At 42.1% G+C, this 20713-nt stretch overlaps 1 protein-coding gene and 1 long non-coding RNA gene across 2 annotated transcripts in view; both read right to left on the bottom strand.

Moving 5' to 3' along the window:
* Window positions 1-2874: 2874 nt before the first annotated feature.
* On the bottom strand, window positions 2875-4532 carry LOC112577072. Its single transcript, XR_003101999.1, has 3 exons — window positions 4420-4532; window positions 3350-3443; window positions 2875-3014 (listed from the first exon to the last, which is right to left on the bottom strand). It is a non-coding gene; the product is annotated as an uncharacterized LOC112577072 (long non-coding RNA).
* A 5675-nt stretch (window positions 4533-10207) lies between these two features.
* LOC112577061 (aquaporin-4-like) overlaps window positions 10208-20713 on the bottom strand; it is a 33362-nt gene continuing 22856 nt past the window's right edge. The window contains exons 3-6 of the mRNA XM_025259971.1: window positions 15706-16088; window positions 14606-14835; window positions 11745-11825; window positions 10208-11523 (exon numbers count right to left, since the gene is read on the bottom strand). Of these exons, the coding sequence (XP_025115756.1) occupies window positions 11302-11523; window positions 11745-11825; window positions 14606-14835; window positions 15706-16030 (858 nt within the window). The 5' untranslated portion in view covers window positions 16031-16088 and the 3' untranslated portion in view covers window positions 10208-11301. The remainder of the gene's footprint in view (window positions 11524-11744; window positions 11826-14605; window positions 14836-15705; window positions 16089-20713) is intronic.

Here is a 20713-nt window from a genome sequence, read left to right as displayed (position 1 = left end):
AGATTTATCTGCCATTAGTGTTAGTTTATCTTCGTCTTTTTTTTTTTTTTTTTTTCTTTTTTTGCTGATTATTCCGGTGATGCGTCTTCAGAAGATGAATTTGCGACCATAATTTGTTTGCACTAGATGATATGGCATCTATGGCACTCTTCACACCATGATCTTCAGCGCAAATGTTAAGTCAGTCCTTCTGTATGGATCTGAGACATGGCGTGTGACGAACAGCATCACCAACAAGATACAGACATTCGTCAACAGATGTCTGCGCCATATCCTCAACATCGGGTAACTTGAATAGATCTCCAATACACACCTCTGGGAGAGGACCGACCAAAGACCTGCCAGCCAAGACGTCAAGAAGCGGAAGTGGGGCTGGACCGCTCACACCTTGCGAAAGCCGGCCAACAAGTTAATGAGACAAGGGGTGACGCAGGGTTGGGAGACCCACACAGACATGGAGCAGCAACAACAGCAACAAACAACAACAACAACAACAACAACAACAGTAAGATGTGGCTTTCCCCACAGTTAGTCCGATCACCAGTGAAGACTGGACATCCTGGATTCAGATCTTGTCTCGGGGCCGCTGTTCTTTCTCTGAGGGAGGCATCAATTTACGCAGTTGGCTGATGTAGCCTTAGTTACCGGTTGGTCATAAAAACTGTCCCCTCCCTCCTATATATATATACTGAGTAGCAGCAGGTCATTCTGAGATGCCAGTCCTTTACTAAAAGGCACGCAAGGCAAAGGTTCTCTAGCTGCTAATGCATTTTGAAAAAGAGTTTTTCTTCGGAGATGATCGAAAACTGCCGGTACTTTTGTGGCAATCGTACGCGACGTTCTAGTGCGGCAGTACGTCTATCATCATTCTTTTAAACTTTAGAGTAAATTGGACAAAAAAAAAAGAAAAAAGGATGAAAGGAACACAGAGATGATGACGATGATGGCGATGATATTATTATTATTATTATTATTATTATTATTATTATTATTATTATTATTATTATTATTATTATTATTATTCCACAAACGAAGGCAAAAGTACAAGCCAACAATTTTTATAAAAACTGTGTTGATTTATAAAAAATGTTTTCGGTCAAGTATACTCGAATTTCAAAAAAAAAAAAAAGAAGCTAATATATATATAAAATCTTCCTGTTCAGTCTCGCTTCGTGGACAAGCTCTTCAGAAAAAGTCTTTCGCTTCTTGTGAAGGTCTTGGAGTTGATTTTGATTTAGGATGTAGCTAGTACCACCTCTAGCGTTTTTGTTTTGTTCACCATTAGTAAAAATCTCATTTTCACAGTAGTCTAAGCAGTCATCATTTCCGTCTGGGTAGTCGCAGGCCAAGTCTTGACCTGCTCTTCTACCTTCCTGTCATTTTGTTTGGACTGGTGCTGAGGACACACCTCTCAGGGTGTCCCTGGGGATTTCAACCACTTTGGTACGACTGTCTCCAGGACCTTTTGGCTGAACGACATTTTCTTCCAATTCTCCTCCTTCCTCTTCAACCTCCTCTTTTTTCGCAGCTGATGCCTGGCCTTACTCCTGGCTTTTCTCCTGGCCCTCTGTATCGCCCATTTTTTCTTCCAGCGATAACCTGCTAATGATGAATCTGTTAGGTTCGGATTAGCAGTAGGCAGAACCAGTGAGTTCAGATGTTCTCTCGGCGCTCTTAACAAATAAGGTGGAGGCAGGGCCCTCTCGGCTTGCCGCTTGGCTTGAGACCTGCGGATAAGATCCCATTCCCTTTTATCATCCAGATAGCTGTTGAGAGAAACAAAACCACATCGGCATGAGAGAAACTCCAACACAAACGTCCTCCCGAGAAAACCAAAGCGATTTTCAACAAGCTCCAAAGACAACTCGCAACTACAGGTGACTGATATGGATGATCAGTTTTATTTTCTATTTATTAAATCCCTCTTTCTGAAAGACCATTTTGATATTCTACATAACTTTGGTAATCGTAAAAAGCTCAAAGTATAGTGTATAGAGAAGAAAACTATTTCTCCACTTCAGTCGTGTATGAAAATGTCAGGTATGTAAACATGAATGTCAGCACAACTCTCTCTCTCACTCAAACACACACTCGCTCTCACACACACACACGCATATATGACACACTACACACACACACTACACACACTACACACACCACACACACAATACACACACACTACACACACTACACACACAATATAAACACATATTTTCTCTTGTCCTGCTTGAAAAGCGCAGAACATAGGCAACATCAAACTACTTCATCGAAGAATAGAGGCCATCAGATAAGGTAATATCATAAGAAGAAGAGTTAAAGTCATAAGAGATCAAATTGCCTTAATTTACAAGAAAAATAATGAATGTAAACGAAATCCAGTTACCTGAGAAAAAGAAGGACACCATTGATGAAGAAGATCAAAATTATAATCAGAATGATGATTAAAATCAAGGTCCTCCACTGAAAACAGAAATGAACACAGAAAAACAGAAATATTAATATTAAGGTGTGTTGTGTGATATATGTGTCTACAGATTAGGCCTCGTTACACAGTCACGGTTGTCAGGTAGACTTGATTTGAACTGTCGTGAGTGAAGTCCCACGGACACGACCCTTGACCCCTGTCCATGTCTCTGATGGCTGGAAACTGTGTGTGGGTGTGTGTGATCCCCTGTCTCTGTCTCTGTCTCTGATGGTGGGAAACTGTGTGTGGGTGTGTGTGATCCCCTGTCTCTGTCTCTGATGGCTGGAAACTGTGTGTGGGTGTGTGTGATCCCTGTCTCTGTCTCTGTCTCTGATGGTGGAAAACTGAGAGAGAGAGAGAGAGTGTAATATTCAGTACCCGATCGCATAAAAATATTTGTGTATACTTGCATTCAAGGTACCGGGCAAGTGTAATTCCATTAATGTCAGTTCGAATTCTCGATCTCTCGGCAGCTCTCTAAGCGCTTAAACCTCAGAGTAGAGTAAATAAGTTGCTGGTCACTCTTGCAGACAGTGGCCTTTCACACAAACTGTGGAATAAAAATATCAGCCGTGGGTGTTATGAGTCGCACATGGATTAACTTGCATTTACACACACTCTCTCTCTCTTTGACACACACATACACTCACGCACGCAAGTACGCACACATATACAAACTCATGTACACTCGAACAGACCTTTAAAGATAAATAGCATCTGTCCAGTAAACCTTGTTTTAATTATGAACAAGTATCAATCAATGAATGAATAGTTTGAGTCATGCCGATGACTGATAAAAACAACCAGTCAATCTCTTTTTTTTTCTTACACCATCGTGTGCTTACCTCGTGGAAAAACATGGCGACGTTGCCAGCAGCCACTTACCTGCAGGATTGGACGGTATCCTGACGGTACTACAGCAGTGAAGATGCTACTCCTGCCTGAGCCAAAGGTACTGGCACAACACTGAGCTGCTTGCCTGAACAACAGGGAATAAAATTACACTTAGTGAACATGCAGTGAGACCGCCACGCTGTGAGACCTTTGACCCCTGGTACTTGCTGACAAGGTCTGAACATGTGATCGACCGACTTGAGGCTGCTGCACGTCACAGACAACCTGCATTTCCATGGTTACACAGAATCTGGACAGGTCAGTCAGTCTAGTCCCATGTTAGATATCCTCCATTCCTGTACACTCACCTCCTGCTCTAACCTCTGTACATATGCATACATGTGATGTATTCTATATATATACATCTTTATTTTGTATTTATGTATGCGTACCATGTAAGCTTATTAGGACATATTATTACATAATTCAACAGTCTAGAACACGTTCAGGCATATAAAGTGATGAGCGGTCTAGCTCACCCAAAAAAAAAATTGTTCAGACTGGAATACTTTCGTTGCCAATGGAGGCAGCCTGACGACAGTACGTCTCGTGCAAGATGTGCATGAATCTCTAAAGCACCTACTCTGTATGTAAGACACGATCATGGTGCGAAAAAAGTCGGACAGTCTGAGGGATATATAATTCATGGCCGAATTCGTGAGTAAGGTATTCATTTACAAGCGAAAGAGAGGAGGGAGGGGAATAAAAAAACTGATGTACAATGGCTGATTTTTTCTTTCTTTTCTGAGAACTAGGCTGCTGACCTCGTTTTCTTGAACCCTTTCATGATAATCTGGTAGAACTTTCTGTAGCTAGCTAGCTCTGTCTTTGGTCGACAAAGTCAATGGACAGACTTAGAGACAACGGAAAGCTCAGTGGACATAAAGATGTGAGGACAAGCTTCTTAAATCCGACAGGTTTAAAACAGACTGTAAAATAGACTTTGACATGTCCTCTCGCTGACATCAGACTTACATGTCTTCCTCCTTCGTGGCAGTTTCAATCAACGTCAAAAACAATGAAGAAAGAATAAACTGATCTTATCACAAGGTATCACTTACCTCATTACTTTGTCCACGCAGATGGGGTACCTTCAGGCAGACAAAGGTAGACCGCCATTGGAAACCATTGTTTGCATTCCTCCAGGTAAGCTAACGACGTCACATTTCTGCTATTGCGTCATAAGGCTGACGTCAAACTTGCACAGTGCGGGATTACGTTCTCGTCCTCGTCACTCGGGGCACGTGCTACTGTGTACCCTACTTTTAATAATAATAAAAGTTAATATATATAGCACTTTACACCACCATCAAAAGTAGGTTCAAGGTACATGGGGGACAGTTATGACGTAACAACCCAGGTTAACATAGAGGAACGTTACGTACAACGTTCACATCAGTCAGTTATAATAATGGCACCCAACTCCCATTCCTGCTCTTCGCTGAACAAACAGACTAAACGACGTGCCAAGCAAAATATTGATACAACACGAAAAGATAAAGTCTGACTCGTCTTAAAGGGGTGGCAGCACCATCCACCCTGTTTGTACTTCCAGCTGCTACAGTGCTGCCCCCTGTCCTGCAAAATCTATCGACGTTTCGGTGTCTCCAGTACGCTTTTAATGAGGTGATTAGCAGGTCTCAACCCAAAAGTATCGGCATCCCGATGACTCTTCCCTCCTTCGACTGCTTGTCGTTCATTCCCCCCACTTGGTCCTCCAGCCACGACAGGGAGTGACAATCACGCCGACGACACGGATACCCAATGCTGTGAACATCACCGATGTTATCTGCCTGACTCCGGTGCTTGGAGCCTGGGCGAGTAGACAGGCGTCCTCTTATCGCCGACTTCTGATGGCGGTCTTGACATCGTACTTCTACCTCTTACAGGTAGTCCAAGTTCTCTTCCCATAGCCCTTAGAGTTTCCATGACGACAGCTGACAGTCCTTATGTCCATTTCCAAGTAAAAAGTGAAAATTGTCAGAAATGCATCCCGATTTACTCGCAGCAGACAGCGGCCATATGTCTGAAGAGGAAGTCATCTTCATAAGAACTATTCTTTTCTTATTAACACGTATGGCTTCCGACATCGATTCGATTTCCGAAGCCCGTCCTGACTGAGATATTGTACTTGCCTACGTCATGCTTTTTCGATAATGTAGTTATGGGTGATATCTCTTGGCATATTTGCTGATTTGTTTTGGTCTGTTATACTGTCCGTATTTTGTGCCCCCAAGACGTTAAAAATGTTCTCCAAGATAATGATATATATTTGCATATTTACATCACTTTGAGTTACTTGTATAAAACCAATGAAGTTTCCGCTTAAATGGGGAAATGTATTAATTAGACCTTTATTTTTATTAGATCATCATCTAAAGATATATGCAAGGTATGAGTAATTTAATAATTTAGGTAAAGGGAGAACATATATCTTATAATTAATAGTAGTCATATTTTGCAAAAGTGTGAACTTTGAACTCTGACTTTTCTAGCAATTTTACTCGCAAGTATTTTTTTCTCTTCATACTGACTGTCGATCCATCATTCTCCTATTATTACTTTTGTCCTGAGGATGATCTTCGAATCAGCTGAACCGCTTTAACTGATCGCCAGTGTAATATTTCGACACTTGTACAGAGACACAGGCCTCAGTAGACTCAAACATAAGACTTCATGTCATCGGGAGGAGAAAACAAGTTGACCGACAAGTGAACGCTCACATCTTTTTAGGTATATTTTGTGTAGTTTGTGTTTGTGTTCAGATCTCGTCTCGTCCATGCCGTTCTTTTTCTACATGGCGCCTGTTTATAGGGCCAACAGCTTGCCCTTACGTAACCTTAGCTGCTGAAATGATGCAAACACCGATTCCTCCACCTTTCTTCATAAGTGTCCCTAGCGATCCAAATACAATTTGTTTAAATCAATGTACATATATATTATTTATTTACTAGAGTGTTTACAATATGGCCATCTGCAAAAGATGTCTCCACAAAATCACAAAATATTGAACCAGCCCAGAAATACACGAAAGAGGTAAGTAAGGACATGAAATTTTTTTTCTGCATCTATGTATGTTTGATGGTGGGGAGGGGAAATAATGTGACTGCAGAATTGGGGATGTCTGACCCCTACAGTTGATGAAATTCACTCTTTGGCCTTCTTTTGTCAGAGGATTTTTTTTCACCCGAAATAAAGTCATCCGTCTGAAATGTTTCTCGTCTGAAAAACTTTCATCAGATTTATTTTTGGGAACTAGATGGCGTGCCTGCCACAGTAGGTCTGACGACAGACGAGGGAGGATGTAAAGGGGAGATAATCCACTCGTCAATTTCCAGGGGAGCAAACTCATCAGGAGCCACTGATGTGACGACAGTCTGAGGGCAGAGACAGGTTAAACCTCAGACAAAGTGATCTCCTGCAAACAACCAACAGTTCCACGTTGTGCCGGATTCTCACTGCATGCAAGAAGCTGGAATCTCGCTGTGGGAGTTCGTTTTCCGGCTTGGCCCATTCCAACTTTTATTAGTTTGTTAAGTTTTTTTGAAAGCCGAGCTTAACAAATCGATCACGGAAATGTGTCATTATTTTTTAGTTGTTCGCTTCTTGAAGTTCATGGAGCCTGATTTAGATTTATGATAGATGATGTGTCTCTTGTGCTTGAGAGCGTGTAGTCTTTGTCTACATGTTATACTTGTGTGTGTGTGTGTTCTCGGTCTTACATGTCTGTGGTAATTTTTGTTGGTGAATGTAGGATTGTGTGATGAGCTGTACTACTCCTTTAAATTCTCCAATATTCCTCCTTCATTACACAACCACACTTTTCGTTTGGGAATCTTTGACAAAATGGATGGAGAAAAAAAGAAATAAATGATTCGAAGTAAGAAAAGGGAAGCTAGGGGACATAGACCGTCGAGGCAGTTGCTCTCCCCCAAGTCCTCACATCGATCTTACGTATACGTCATGAGACACCGGGGGTTTCTGCGGCGTCCATCTTTGCCCCCACCCCTGTCTCCTACTCCCAGGACACGAACTAACAGCACCACGCCTTGCCTGCAGCTTGTGCAAGAAACTGAAAGGTGTTGAGACAAACCTTCTAGCTGGATTTACTCCACTGCCTTCCCCTACACATTTTTATGGATGTAGAAACTAAAATATTTATTGCTTTTAAAACTTTTCTGATTTTTTTTTTCTGGTTGCTTTTGTTCATTGTCCACCATCAAGAAGAAAGTAGATTTACATCCCGTTACCTCCATTGTAACCACTACATCTGCAGCCAACCAGATGAAGAATTTTTTTATTTTAAAGAAATAAATTCAAGTTGTCCTGTCTAGGACTAACTGGCATTGTAACGGTAGCTAACGTTAGCTTTAAAATTGTGCAGCCACGTTGAAATTAATGGTCTTTGAAATAACTGTTGTGTTTCTCCTTTATATTTTCTTTGCCTCATCCTCTCATTTTCTTCCAAAATTTCTTTCAATATCACATCGTGCATCAAACAAAAAAATAGGGTAGATGTTGAGTGCAAAGGTATCTCTCAGTACTGAGAATGAAAAATCAACTATCTATATATATATTTTAGCAAGTACAACTCACACCATACAACACTAACACAGTGTAAGCCAACAAATACAAGAATAAACACAAAAATTATTCATCAACCCTACCACAATAAAAGCTATGAATATTTTCTCCTTCTCCGTTTTCTGTAAGGTGAGTGAGACTTTCCAGATCAGTCGGCAAGCACAAAAAGGAACAAGACTAATTTTGTCTGTAGTTCCATTTTTTTTTTTTAACGCCAGCTCAATCACTTGTTTTATTCTGCTCACAGTCGAACCTCCACCAACTCTTTCTGCGCCTCGGCAAAAAAATAACTATGAATGGCAATCTTCCAGGCGCAAATTGTCTCTCCCAGAAGGCTTTGCGGGCGACAGGAAGAAGGAGGAGAAAATTATCTTCCCATTTGTCTGGATTAGCCTCCCTTGCGCAGATTCCCTGTCGCAGTCAGCCTGTCGCCGGGGTCTCAGCGACGACCTCGACAACGTACGGTAGCACGTGCAGAGAAGACGAAAGTCAGAACGCAGTGTGTAGGTGTGTCCCACAACTTTGTCTACACCTGGACATCACCTGCACAGTGGTGAGACAGGTAGAGATCGTTGGCAGAGATGCTTCAGATTGTTTATGTATCCCATAGCAGCCACAACAACAACAGTGCAATAATTCTGGAGCATACCACTGAGGAGCAGTGACCAGGATGTTTTCTCGCCGGAACTTGAGGCTTGCAAGTGGCTGCCATCAGAAACTGGATGAAGATGCCGGAAAAGAAATGACGAAACCAGAGAGGTCCTGAACACTGTGTTTAAAAAGCTGGCGAGTAAAATTCCTTTCAAAATCAATGCCAGGGACGTATACAGAAGATGTTTGCAATGTGACACAACACTAATACTGTCACACATGCAGACACATGTAGTCTTCGTCAGCACACCAAGGAAAATGGTTCTCATCATCATCATCATCGTCAAAATGTTTTTCTTCCGTTCCTTCATCTTCTTGCTGTGATATTGCTTTTGCTGCTGACACCGTATTAAACAGCTACCATCCCATTAATCAACCTTTCACAATTCTTCTTCACTTGGTGTTCCTTCTCTTTAAATGTTAGTGCTAATTTCTGATTGTACTAATTTTCACGCCTTCATCTCCCAGGACCTGTTCTTATTACCAGATTCCTACCTTTATCAGTCACGTACAATGCATATTTTTCTACAAAGAAAATATTTAAAGTCGCTCGATTACATTTCTTATTTCTGTAACTTGTTAGGGGGCGCTTTGTGCTGATGGTCCTTTCCCAAGGCAAGAAAGTCTTCAGCATGATAGCATTAGCAATGTCATCTCCCGGAAGATATTTTACTAGTTTGACAACATTAGCAGTGTCATCGCCGTAGTTCACAGAAAATCGTCAGTTGCCGAAAACGAGGCTTGGGCACGCGCACCCACTTTGTCTCGGCCGCTAAACCGCCACGCACTTCCGCCTGAGAGGGTTAATGCCATCACGCGCCATCTTGTCATGAAGTGGACGGAAAGGCCGTGATTGCATTACGGCATCTGACCGCCATGGAAATGGAACGGCACCACGCCGACCTCATGCAGGGCACGTCTTCACAGCAAAATTGTCTGTGGCTTGCAGTCGAGGGCATTGTGGGACAGGATGCACAGTGGCGCTAGCTGGGTGCTATGCTAGCCAAGCAGCTAAATGTTTGTGAAAGATTGTCGTTAGCTGCCTGCTAAGGTCTTAGCATCCAGCTAGTGCGGCCATGCAGCCGGGCCCTGATCGTTGTGCGTATTCGCGTTTAGCCAGAGGCATGTTGGGATAGCTGGTTATTTCCTGGCTGAGAGGGTTCGTCTGCGGTCCGAGCCTGGCGGAGTGGTGTGGGACTAGCGGTGTCCTTCTGGCTTAGCTCCTCTTTCGCTGAGATTAAACTTGTGAACACTTTTTCTTTCTCTTGCCTTGTTAGTTCTTGTTCTCGCGGGTTGAGTGGGTGGTGGGTGGTGGGGATGGAAGTACCTGCACTCGTGCGTCGGGTATGTGCTGAGTGTTCCCAAAAGCATTCGCAGATGAGTGAAGACTTATATTCCTTTTCCCACACGTCCATGCGTGCTTGCACACACATACAAACGCACACACACACACACACGAGCTTGTACAAACATTCCTATACGTACATCCACAAGTAGATAGTCGCATACACGCAAACAACCACATGAGAACACACGTCACATAATACTTAACATAAATAACATACTTCCATACATACAGCTCCTTGTACAGCATTAAAATAAAACACACACACATTCGGTCATAAAATTATGAGTATACTTTTGACTCTGTTTCCAGCACAAATAGAAACCAATCATTTACATTTCAAAAGATATTTACAAAATTTATTTCATCTGGAATGTCCCTTTTCACCTTACCGGTACTTAAAGCGTTGATCAAAAAAATGTTTACTGTTTGTATTGTTAAAAAAAGCTACAGAAAAATTATCACAATTTTTGCTAGAGCTTTTAAATTGTTTGGTCACTGGGATGAAAGTTTAAAAACAGAATATATAGCTTTTTAAATTGTCGACAGTCATTCAAAATGTTTAAAAAATATTTACTTTACCTTCATCTACATTACGACATGGAGCCATCCGGTTGTGGAAAGAGATACCCGAGTCTATTATGTACATGGTGTGCTCTAGACAATTTGATTTTAGTTTGAACAATACTTACTCTACAAACAGGGTTAAACTAATATTATCTAATATTAGTCTACAACTGCTCTCTTACAACTTTTTGATCAGATACATTTTTTTACATATTTTATGCTAGAAACATCGGCAGTTATTTATTCTAAATATTTTTTGTCAGACATGCTCCAAGTATACAAAACTGATAAATAGAATTGCGTAATAATAGTAAACAAGGTTTAACTACTCCCTGCAAGGTCTGTGTTAAGATGCCCTGAATACATTTTCCACTAGAACCTATCACACAAAGTTTGTCACAACCTGTATCGTGTAAATAGATAAATATAAGTTTGCCAATAAGCCCTATGAGAATTTGGGAAACAAAACTTTGAAGATATTAATTTTTTTCTTTACACAAAGATGTTCGGAAACTTCCATATTTGAATACTGTGCTGTCCCTCTTCTGACCGCAACATACAACACGCTGCTGTAAATCAAGAAACGAAAATTTATCAGAAGCAGTCCGTTGTGTGACTGTCCGGTGCCATGAGCCACGACAAGCCAGTGTCCTCACTTCCAACAGTTGGTCCTCGCGACACTTGTTGACCTTTGGCAGGACATCACCTTTGTCATGGATCGTTTGCCCTCTGATCCCCTGCAACCTCCCACACATGTGCACCGTACACAGTATTCTCAGCAGGGCCTCGACGTGATTTAAACTTCCGGGTCGTCGGCCATGTTGACTGTGTAGGTCAGCTCGGTGGGCGTGTCCTCCACGCTGTCTTTGCTGCCGCTGTGTTCCAGTCCCATGCCGGTAGCCCCGGGGCAGCTGAAGCGACGGGCGCTGGACCCCGGGGTGTCAGGCCCAGACCAGTGACTGTATTCGTAAGTGATGCCACCCAGCATGCCACCCAGAATCGGTCCTATCCAGTACACCTGCAGAAAATGACAGAATAGTTGTTACTCTTTCTATGAAAGCTTTGGTTAACAATAAAGTGAAACCTGTGTCCATAGTATCCATCCTTCGAGAATACTTACATTTATCCATGCTGTGAGATATTAATTACACACATAATGAGCTTTCACATTTGAGTTACTGTCTGAAGCTGAAGCTATATCCCTCAGCCAAACTTGGCATTTTTGTGACCAGGACTCACCCAGTGATCTCGCCATTCATTGCACACGACAGCAGGCCCCAAGGAGCGAGCGGGATTCATGCTGGCCCCTGTGTACTGCCACTGCAACCACACGAACATGAACATAAAACAGTTTAGAGACCAGCTAACACACTGCCAAATTACTCTTCACATAAAACCTAGTGAATGCGTGAGCGAACCATCCCTTATACCTCGTGTCTCAAAGACTAGACAAGTAAACAGAGGACTGGAGACAAACAAGAAAGTGTAAAATCATTAACGAAGACAAAAACACAAAACGGCGTTGGAAAGAGGTAAGAACGAGTATCAAGAGAAGACAAGAGAGAAAAGGAGAGAGAGAAAAAAAGATCATAATTTAATGATAATGAACAAATGTGAAGCCTTGAGAGCCTGCGAAGAACTGCGGCGGTAAATTCCCTCCCTTTCCTCTCCCTGTGTTATTTTTGTTATTTTTACGGCTGCCCGGCAACAAGCTGCTCTCTTTACAACACCTCTTTCCTGCCGAGCCATAAATTTGACAAAATAGCTATTTCCTCTTCGTGGTCGGGGAGGAAGCAAAGTCTGAAGAGCTTTCAGGTGCATTGCTGATGTATGTGCAGTCTCCTATACAGCGCTCCCTGAAATCTGACAAAACTAAATCACTGCCTAGAAACAGAATCATTATTTAGCAGAGAGGAAAACACTAGTTTATTCAAATTTCCTCGACCAAAAAAAGAGTTTTTTCCCCCGCAGTCCATTAACCATCACGACAGTATGGTCAGACTAATTGTCTATCAAACAGAAAAACTATTTTTTGTTCAAATTATTGGGTTGGACTGAGTACAAGATGTCATTTCCCAAAACTGAGTCATTAACTTCTTCGTGTTATTCAGATACAAGTCTGCAGATATTTCCAGGTAGAGAAAACCTGCAAACATTACTATTAACAGAAATAAATTTAAACTTTACTAATTCCCAAGTGAGGCAGCTTATTAAAATATTGTTCAAGCATTGGCTTAGGTTCTAATATACATTTCTTTATGGTTAACTCGACTGCTTAAACAATAATAATTTACCCTAGTAAGCCTTTAATTTGTTAATGTCTAGAATCGGTTATTCTAATATTTTTCATCACGAAATTTAGTTTATTCAAAGATCCATTCCGTATTTGAAAAATTAAGAGAATTGTATTCCAGCAACACAATAATATTAAATAATAATATTTAAAAAAATAATAAGAAGAAGAATGGCAGCTAGCAGTAGTACATTTCAGCTTCTCGTCCGATAATTCCACGAGAAAGCACTATAATGTAGTTTGGCACTCTGACATTTTAATTATTGATGGCAGTGAGACAACGAGGCTTCGCCCTTCAGGACATAGCAGCTTGTACTGCAAAGATGCTCAAGTTCTGTGTTGTCCCCAGTGCCCTACATTGTGTTGTTTTGTTTTTGTCTCTGTCCTTGGAGACATCAATGCTGGATGCTGCACGCCATGCCCACTCACAGACACGTCTACAAACGTCCATTGATTCCTGCACGTGATCGTCGTAAAAACCGTCACGCTCCAGTGATTTATGCTCTTCATGGTCGCAGACAGAGACCACGCTGCCCACACTAAGGCCTGGGGCCACTGGGGACTGCGATGTCGCCATCAAACTCTCGTAAATCTTGGGACAAACATCAACTCGTTGTTTTGTTTTTTTTTGTTTGTTTGTTTTTTTTTTAACCCAAGTGATTGTTCGCTATATTTTATTTGACTTTCGATGGAAACACTCGTAACCAGAGCAGGAGGTTTATCTCTTGCCTCACTCCCAGTTAGACTACAGAATGAAATGAGATTTTAGTTCTGGGAAATAAAAAAAAGACAAACAAGTGTAAAGAGTTTCGGAAGAGAACTAGAAACAAAAATAATCCAAAATACTCCAGAAAAAGCAGAAAAAATGGCCACTAAAACGTAACACCATGATAAAAACATTTACAACAGCACGTGAAGTCTGAATAAATCTGTGCCTCTGGATGTCCAGGACAAGCACGTGGAGCCAGATGGACGTACAGCACGCAAGGCCAGAGTGTTGTCCCCTGTCAACACCTGGAATTGGACTCATGAGCCACGTCCCAACTACTAACCACCGACACTAAACTCTTATTTTATTTTGTGAAGTCATAGTTTTCATTAGTTTCCGATGGACAAACAACTGAATGCGAAATCACCTTAAAACAGAAGCACATTACTGCTAAATCATCCAATCAACCAAGCGCAGACACTGGACACTGAGCTGGGCTCACCATGAGGTTTGCTGCTCACGACTCAAAGCTCTAAAATCTTGATGTAAATGCGTTTGTCCTCCGAATTTCGGGTCTGGTAACGGATTGAGCTCAAGGCCCCAAACTAATAGTCCTGAATACACATGGCAGACAGCTGTGTCCTCCACAGGACGATGAAGAGGTATGAGCTACGTGTACTTTACAAAACGGCAAGACAATGAATGGCGATGGGCAAGAAATGAAATAAGATGGAGGAGCAAATTTAAAAATAATGCAAGGGAATAATAAAAGAACAACACACAAATAAAGGACAAATTTGATTGTGATTAGGGTTTGCATATTATCACAGATGTCTTTGTTGTTATTGGTCTCCTTATGTTCAGCAACGAATCTTTTGCAGTTTCGCCTGTTTCTCCTACAGAACTTGTCTTCGGGAATGTTTCCAATAATAGTGAAATATAAATACAATGGGACAGTAAGAGTAAGGCGTGGGAAATAGGGAGAAACGAATAATAATAATAATAAATATATAATAATAATAATGATAATAATAAGGAATATGATGAAAAATATGAGAATTGTAAGAAGGGACACAATGAGCAGTCAAGATAACTTACGCTGAACAGTGTCCCAGCCGAAATAGCGAGGCCGATAGGCAGGGGTTTGAACCTCAAGGTTCCAGGTTCGCAGGAAGAATAGTAAGCAAAGACTAGAACAAACGTGGACACAAATTCGAAGCCAAAGGCTTGTCCGCGTCCGGTGTTGCCCATCACCATGGTGACGCCTAAATGATCGTGCAGTCGTGCTGGCGTCACGCCATACAGCACTCCACTTCCGGCCAGTGCGCCTGCGCAGAACGTGTTGATTAGCTTGCACCGGAACACGCAAGAAACAGATTCAAAAAACAAAGTCAGTGCTTGAAATACTATTATCCGATCATTTGTTTCTTGGTTTTTAAAGCTTCTGCCTTCATTTCGCGAGAAATCTTCGGGCTTAGGCTGAGACACAAAACAAAAACTGAAAGGAAGTAAACAGAATTGTAAATCTAGGAATCTAGAACATTCAAGAGTTTTCCCTGTCTGTCCATTATCTTTTTCTCTCTCTCCCCCTCCCCCATCCCTTTAATATTATTACATTACTTGCATGTGCATAGAGATAAGTTTGGGTTTGATCGTAAACTTTATGAAGACCTTACTTTAATTCGAGAATGTATATCGACTCTATAAATAAAAATATAAATTTACACTGATGTGTTCTGATAAGGAGCATTCTAAAAGAATAATCGAATATAATAAAAGTCTGTAAGAGGCATGAAAGACACGTAAGAATCGAGGCTAAACTTGGAGAGCATGTTCACAGCTTTTTCTGTGTGAAAGAAAAAAAATGGAAACTTGTTTTTGTTCTCTCTTCTTTAATCTTGGAGTCATAACTAAAGCGACATTACAGACTGGAACAAATGAGTTATGTGTGCTTGTTTCTTAAGGCTGAGGTATTGGATAAATATAAGTTAGATGTTTCTTGTCTGGATGTCGATGGCGACGACGGTGGTGGTGGTGGTGGTGGTGGTGGTGGTGGTGGTGGTGGTTGCGATGATGATGAGGATGAGGATGGAAATGGTCACTAGCGTTGAGCTGTTGGTTGACCATCAGACAGAAACACTGAGATGACCACTGTTGCTTGTACTGCAACCATTCTGAGTTGCTGTCGGGTGGCCTACCTAGACACTGCGCCATGATGTGGAACAAGGCTGTGACGACGTTGACACGCCGGGTGCACAGCAGGGCGACGGTGACGGCGGGGTTGAGGTGCACGGGACCCTCCAGGCGCAGGGAGCAGTGCAGCATGATGGCCGCCGTCAGTCCGAAGGCCAGGGCTGCGTTGAGAGCCGCTGCGTACTGCGACATCAGCGCCACGTCCAGGTCCTTGGTGTTCTGGCTCACCAGCACCGACGACGTGGCGCCGCAGCCGAAGAGCACGTAGAAGAGAGTCATCATGAACTCGCACTTGACAGACTTCCAAAAATTGAGACGCTTGAATGTCATCACCACTGTGTCCAGGTACCCGCATTCGCCATCTTGCTTTTTCCCCCTCGGCGAGATTCTGAAATAATAATAAACAATCACAGTAATGATAAAAACAATAACATCAAGAATAATAATGAGTTTTCAAATACCAAACAAGCAGTAAAAATCGTACAAAAGTTTCTTTGAATTCAAAGATATAGCAAACAACATTCATAATTTTATAATAATTCATAATTATAACTGAATTTGTGCTGAAAAAAAACAGTTGCTAGCACCAGACATTCCTGAGAAATTGTTGGTCTTTGTTGCCTCTGGAGGACATGACTAGCTGGCGCCACCATTTAAGAAGAAAAAAACAACTGTTCATTATTGGTAAACAAAGCACAGACAATATTCTCGTGATAAACGCTTACATCGAAATTTATATACCTGTAAATGTTAGTCTGTATAAAATAATAATACAAAAAATGTGATATCTTAAAAAAATCAAATTTTGTTATTAGAGAAAATTGAGGAGCACATTTCCCCACACGGAGGCGAGCTCGATGTACTTCAAAGAGACAAGGAGGATGGAGACAGAGGTCATGTGATGCTGTATCACTGTCATGTCACGCTTAATTTCTGACAGATTATGTTGTATTTCTGCCATGTCATACCCTACTACTGCCATGTACTATAGCCATGTCATCCTTGTACCAGTGCCACTTCTTCGCTCCTTCAAATAATTCGACAAACCTCAGTTCTCCAGAAGACAATCACCCAGCTCGTCCTACTCTGCTTGTAAAACAAAGATTATCGATAGTCTGCTTACACTCCCCACCATTACACCCTCCTCCCATTCCACCATTATTTGTCTTCACACCTAGGTCGTTGAGACTGCGGGATGGCGTGCGTCCATTTTGCCCCTCAAGCGTGTAGGAGAGCTCCAGCACGACACAGACCGGAGGAACGGTGAAAAGGAAACACGGAGGAGAAGAAATAGGGAAGAAACTCCAGACATAAAAAAAAGAAGACCGCAACATGTCGATGTTCGATCTCGCTGAAATTGTTTCGGCTTGTACCACGCTCGCCTTGATGTTATGTCGGGGCCAAGAAAAAAAAACTTGTTTCGTAGCGCCATCTAGAAATAATGATGTAGCGCCACTACCAGCCCTCGCTTGGAGAGTTGTGATCAGTGAAACATATCATTTAACATTGTAATCGCAGCCTCCCAATCACACCACATAATTGCGTGCAGGATATAATGAAGGGTGGAGGATTTTTGTGGGGGGTACAGAGGAAAGAAATTCTCTCCCTTTCTTTTACCCTCGTACAGACTGAGAGTCGGTGAAGTGCTTGTTTCCGTTATTTCAAGTGATGGTGTTGATGAGGTTTACTAAACACGTGTAAAGTATCTCTCCTTTCCAACCACTCCTTCCCTTTCGTTTTTTGTGAAATTTGATGTAAAGATACCGATGCTGCTATGGCTGTTACTACTAATTTTATTACTAATAATGTTATTGCTAATGTTATTACTGATACAGAACTATGATCAAAACTTCAGAGGTCTGGTTCCTGATGATGAATTTTATTGATTTCGTGCTGTCATTGAATTTTCTAGAGTTTACTCACAACAAACTGAGGTCAGCGCCACAACAACAATGGTGTGGTCAATATGGCTGCCTTGTGTCACACCGACTTAAAGACGACGGTCCAGACAGTCAACTGGTCAAGCTATAATCATGATAATATCTAGCCATGGCTCCATTAAATATCTGAAAAGTGGTGACTGCCTTTGATCTTATGATTATTAGGAAGAAAAGGAAAAGAAGAAGAAGCAGTATGTGATGATTGTAGCAATAAATACATTGATGATTATTCCTTTCTGGGAGCTACTCCACCGAAGTCTCAGAAAAGAGCAGAAGGTGGGGACTCCATTTTTTTCCTTTCCACCAGCAAGTATCTCTGGCACTTCACTGACGTGTGCATCACGTTTGCAACCAAAGCTTCTTATTTTTCCAAGCTGATGCTCTCCTCTGCATCCTCCTGGCATTAGGACAGCTTCCGGTATCAGGTCAGAATGTGCGCAGGACTCGGCTGATACAACTCCATTCAGCGCCCTCCCTTGGCAGGTCACAAGCCCCATAAATATATTCTTTATTGAATTACGACAGTGAGTTTAGGTTTCATACACCAAGATGGCCGGGTCATGAACAATAAAACCGACGAGGGGGCAAAAATCTACACATCGGTAATTTCTCGATAATGGCTCTCAAGTTTGGACCCTCGTCATCACGATAACTGTCGTCGCCGTTCGATTCCTCGATGCCACCCCTGCCTAATGAGATCACTGGAAGCAAAGGGAGACACAAAGCTCATTGAGCAGCGTTCATTCCGAGTAAATCTTCTGGCCGTGAAGTCAAGAACACTCACCATCAAGGTGTAATCTCTGGGATGCAGCAGTGGGGCCGGCGAGCTGATACCGGGCTTAGTCATGGCAGCCATGAAACCAATCCGTCTACGGCATGGGGCAGACACCACGGTGGTCTTATTTACCTTCCAGTTAAGTCCCTTCCATACTTTCTCCATCTTTCTGGTCAGGTGACTTCTGAGCCCACAGTATGTGTGAGTTAAGTGCTTTATATCTCTGCCCGCATCCCTGCTCTCTTCGCGTCGTCGGCCCTGGTCTGGCATCAATTATTTAACCAGAATGGTCCATCATAAACATGAAGGTCTTTGGCTGGAGAGTTTCAGAGACCTCGTATTAAGAATGTACAGAAGCCCATTCATATATATATAAATTATATGCGTGTGTGTGTGCGTGCGTGTGCGTTTTCAGTATTTAAAAGCCTTTTTATCATATTTCAAATGCAAACAGATTTATAAAAACATAAATGTATTTGATGTATTACAAAACATGGATTTCGCAAACCTGAGCAAAGGCAGTTCTGTTCCATTTACGGCATGGGAACCTTTGAACCTTGCAGTCTTCACCCTTAGCGAGCCTCGAACCGCATGCGAGCAGCTCTGCAACAGTGCTTCCCTCCAACAAGGTGGTCGGCATTTTTTTTCTTTCTTACTTTTTTTTTCAATGTTGAATGTGCTGAACTCTTAGGAAGCAGGCCTTGTTCATAAATTTAAAAACGCAATTTGCTAATGGACAACATTACTAGTGCTTTAAAGACAGGCGAGCTTGCTATCCCTGGCTCTAACCACTTTGTGGGTAGTCTTCAGTTTCTTTGGTTTCTCTGTGTTTCAATCATTTGGGCAAACTACAAGCACCTTTTTATCTTTATTAAAATATTTTTCTTACTTCCTTTCATCTTTCATGTCTTTCTCTCCTTCTTCCTTCCCTTTCCCTGTCTCTCACTTTCTGTTTCTCTCAGTCTGTGGATCGTGCTTAGTCCTGCTTCCATCCATCCATCTTATAAAGTTTTGCATTTTTAAGCAAACTAATCTACCGAACAGGTTTGGTCGTGCACCTGGGAACACTTTAGCCCTGGGCAGAGAAATCGTTAGAGTTTATTTATGTTGTGGGGGGAAAGGCATGCGGAAATAAGTGGAAACACCGATAAGCTTAATGGAGAAGCAATGTTCGGTGGACCCGAGCGGAGCGTGACGTGTGCAGATCGATATTGACAACAACATCTACCCGGCCACCAGTCTACCCTAGTCTGTGTGAACATGTACATACATGCCGACTTCTACACATATCATCCATATATAGACATAGGTATACATGGATGTATGACACTACATTCAAATATTATTGTTTATGCTTATATCAGTGTGTTTGTGTGTGTGCTGTGATTGGCGTCGAACCTGCCAAGAATTTTTATTATTATTTACGATTATTTACTTTCATACCCACATAAAAAGTATAACTATACTTATTTCATACATGTTGAATCAGTAGAGAAACATACTCGTAGGTAGGCATTGATAAATATGTCAAACATATTAACAGGTATAACTGTATATACTATACATATATACACCTAGGTAAACATGTAAATATAAAACAGACATATAAATATACACACAGTGTTCATGAGTGTGTCTGCTTGAGCTCTGGGGGCACCGTAGGTCGTCAGGTATGTGTGTGCACTGAACAAAACTCATTATTTCCCTTCTGTTCTCTTTTTTCCTGCCTCCATCTCTCTCTCTGTCTCGCCACACATAAACTTTGTGGGCTTTGGCCATGTTTGCAAGTGGATGGACGGTCCATTACCCGCGCGGCCATGACAAGGCCCTGACGGCGCCACTTCCGGTGTGTGGTAGAATGTGTCAAGCGGACCTCACAAATTTCCCAGTTTTGTTGACAGACTCATTACAGGAGCGTGGACACAGGCCGTCTGGGGGACCTGCTCTCCGCAGGAGAATGATGTCATCTCGGACGTGATCGTTGCGCATGCCGCCTGGCAGACTACAAACCCACTTCCGGTGGCAGAGGGAGACAGAGAGGTAGAGGCACAAGCCATATAGAAAGGTTAATGGAAGGAGATAAAACACAAAGGAGGAACAAAAAAGAATGATGAGCACACAGGAAGTGGGGAGGTGGTGGGGACACGCATGAATCCCTTACCAAACCTATTCATTATTTGTGGGGCGCAGTCTGAAATCAGGCAAAGCTAGTAATCAGAGTGAGTTAATTCAGTTCGTGGATAGACACCCGACACAGGCTTTGATATGGGTGGTCGCTAGGTACCCATTACATGAGGG

Source organism: Pomacea canaliculata, linkage group LG12 (genome assembly GCF_003073045.1).
Source record: "Pomacea canaliculata isolate SZHN2017 linkage group LG12, ASM307304v1, whole genome shotgun sequence".
Taxonomy (NCBI): Eukaryota; Metazoa; Mollusca; class Gastropoda; order Architaenioglossa; family Ampullariidae; genus Pomacea; species Pomacea canaliculata.
This window is presented reverse-complemented; position numbering and strand designations above follow the sequence as displayed.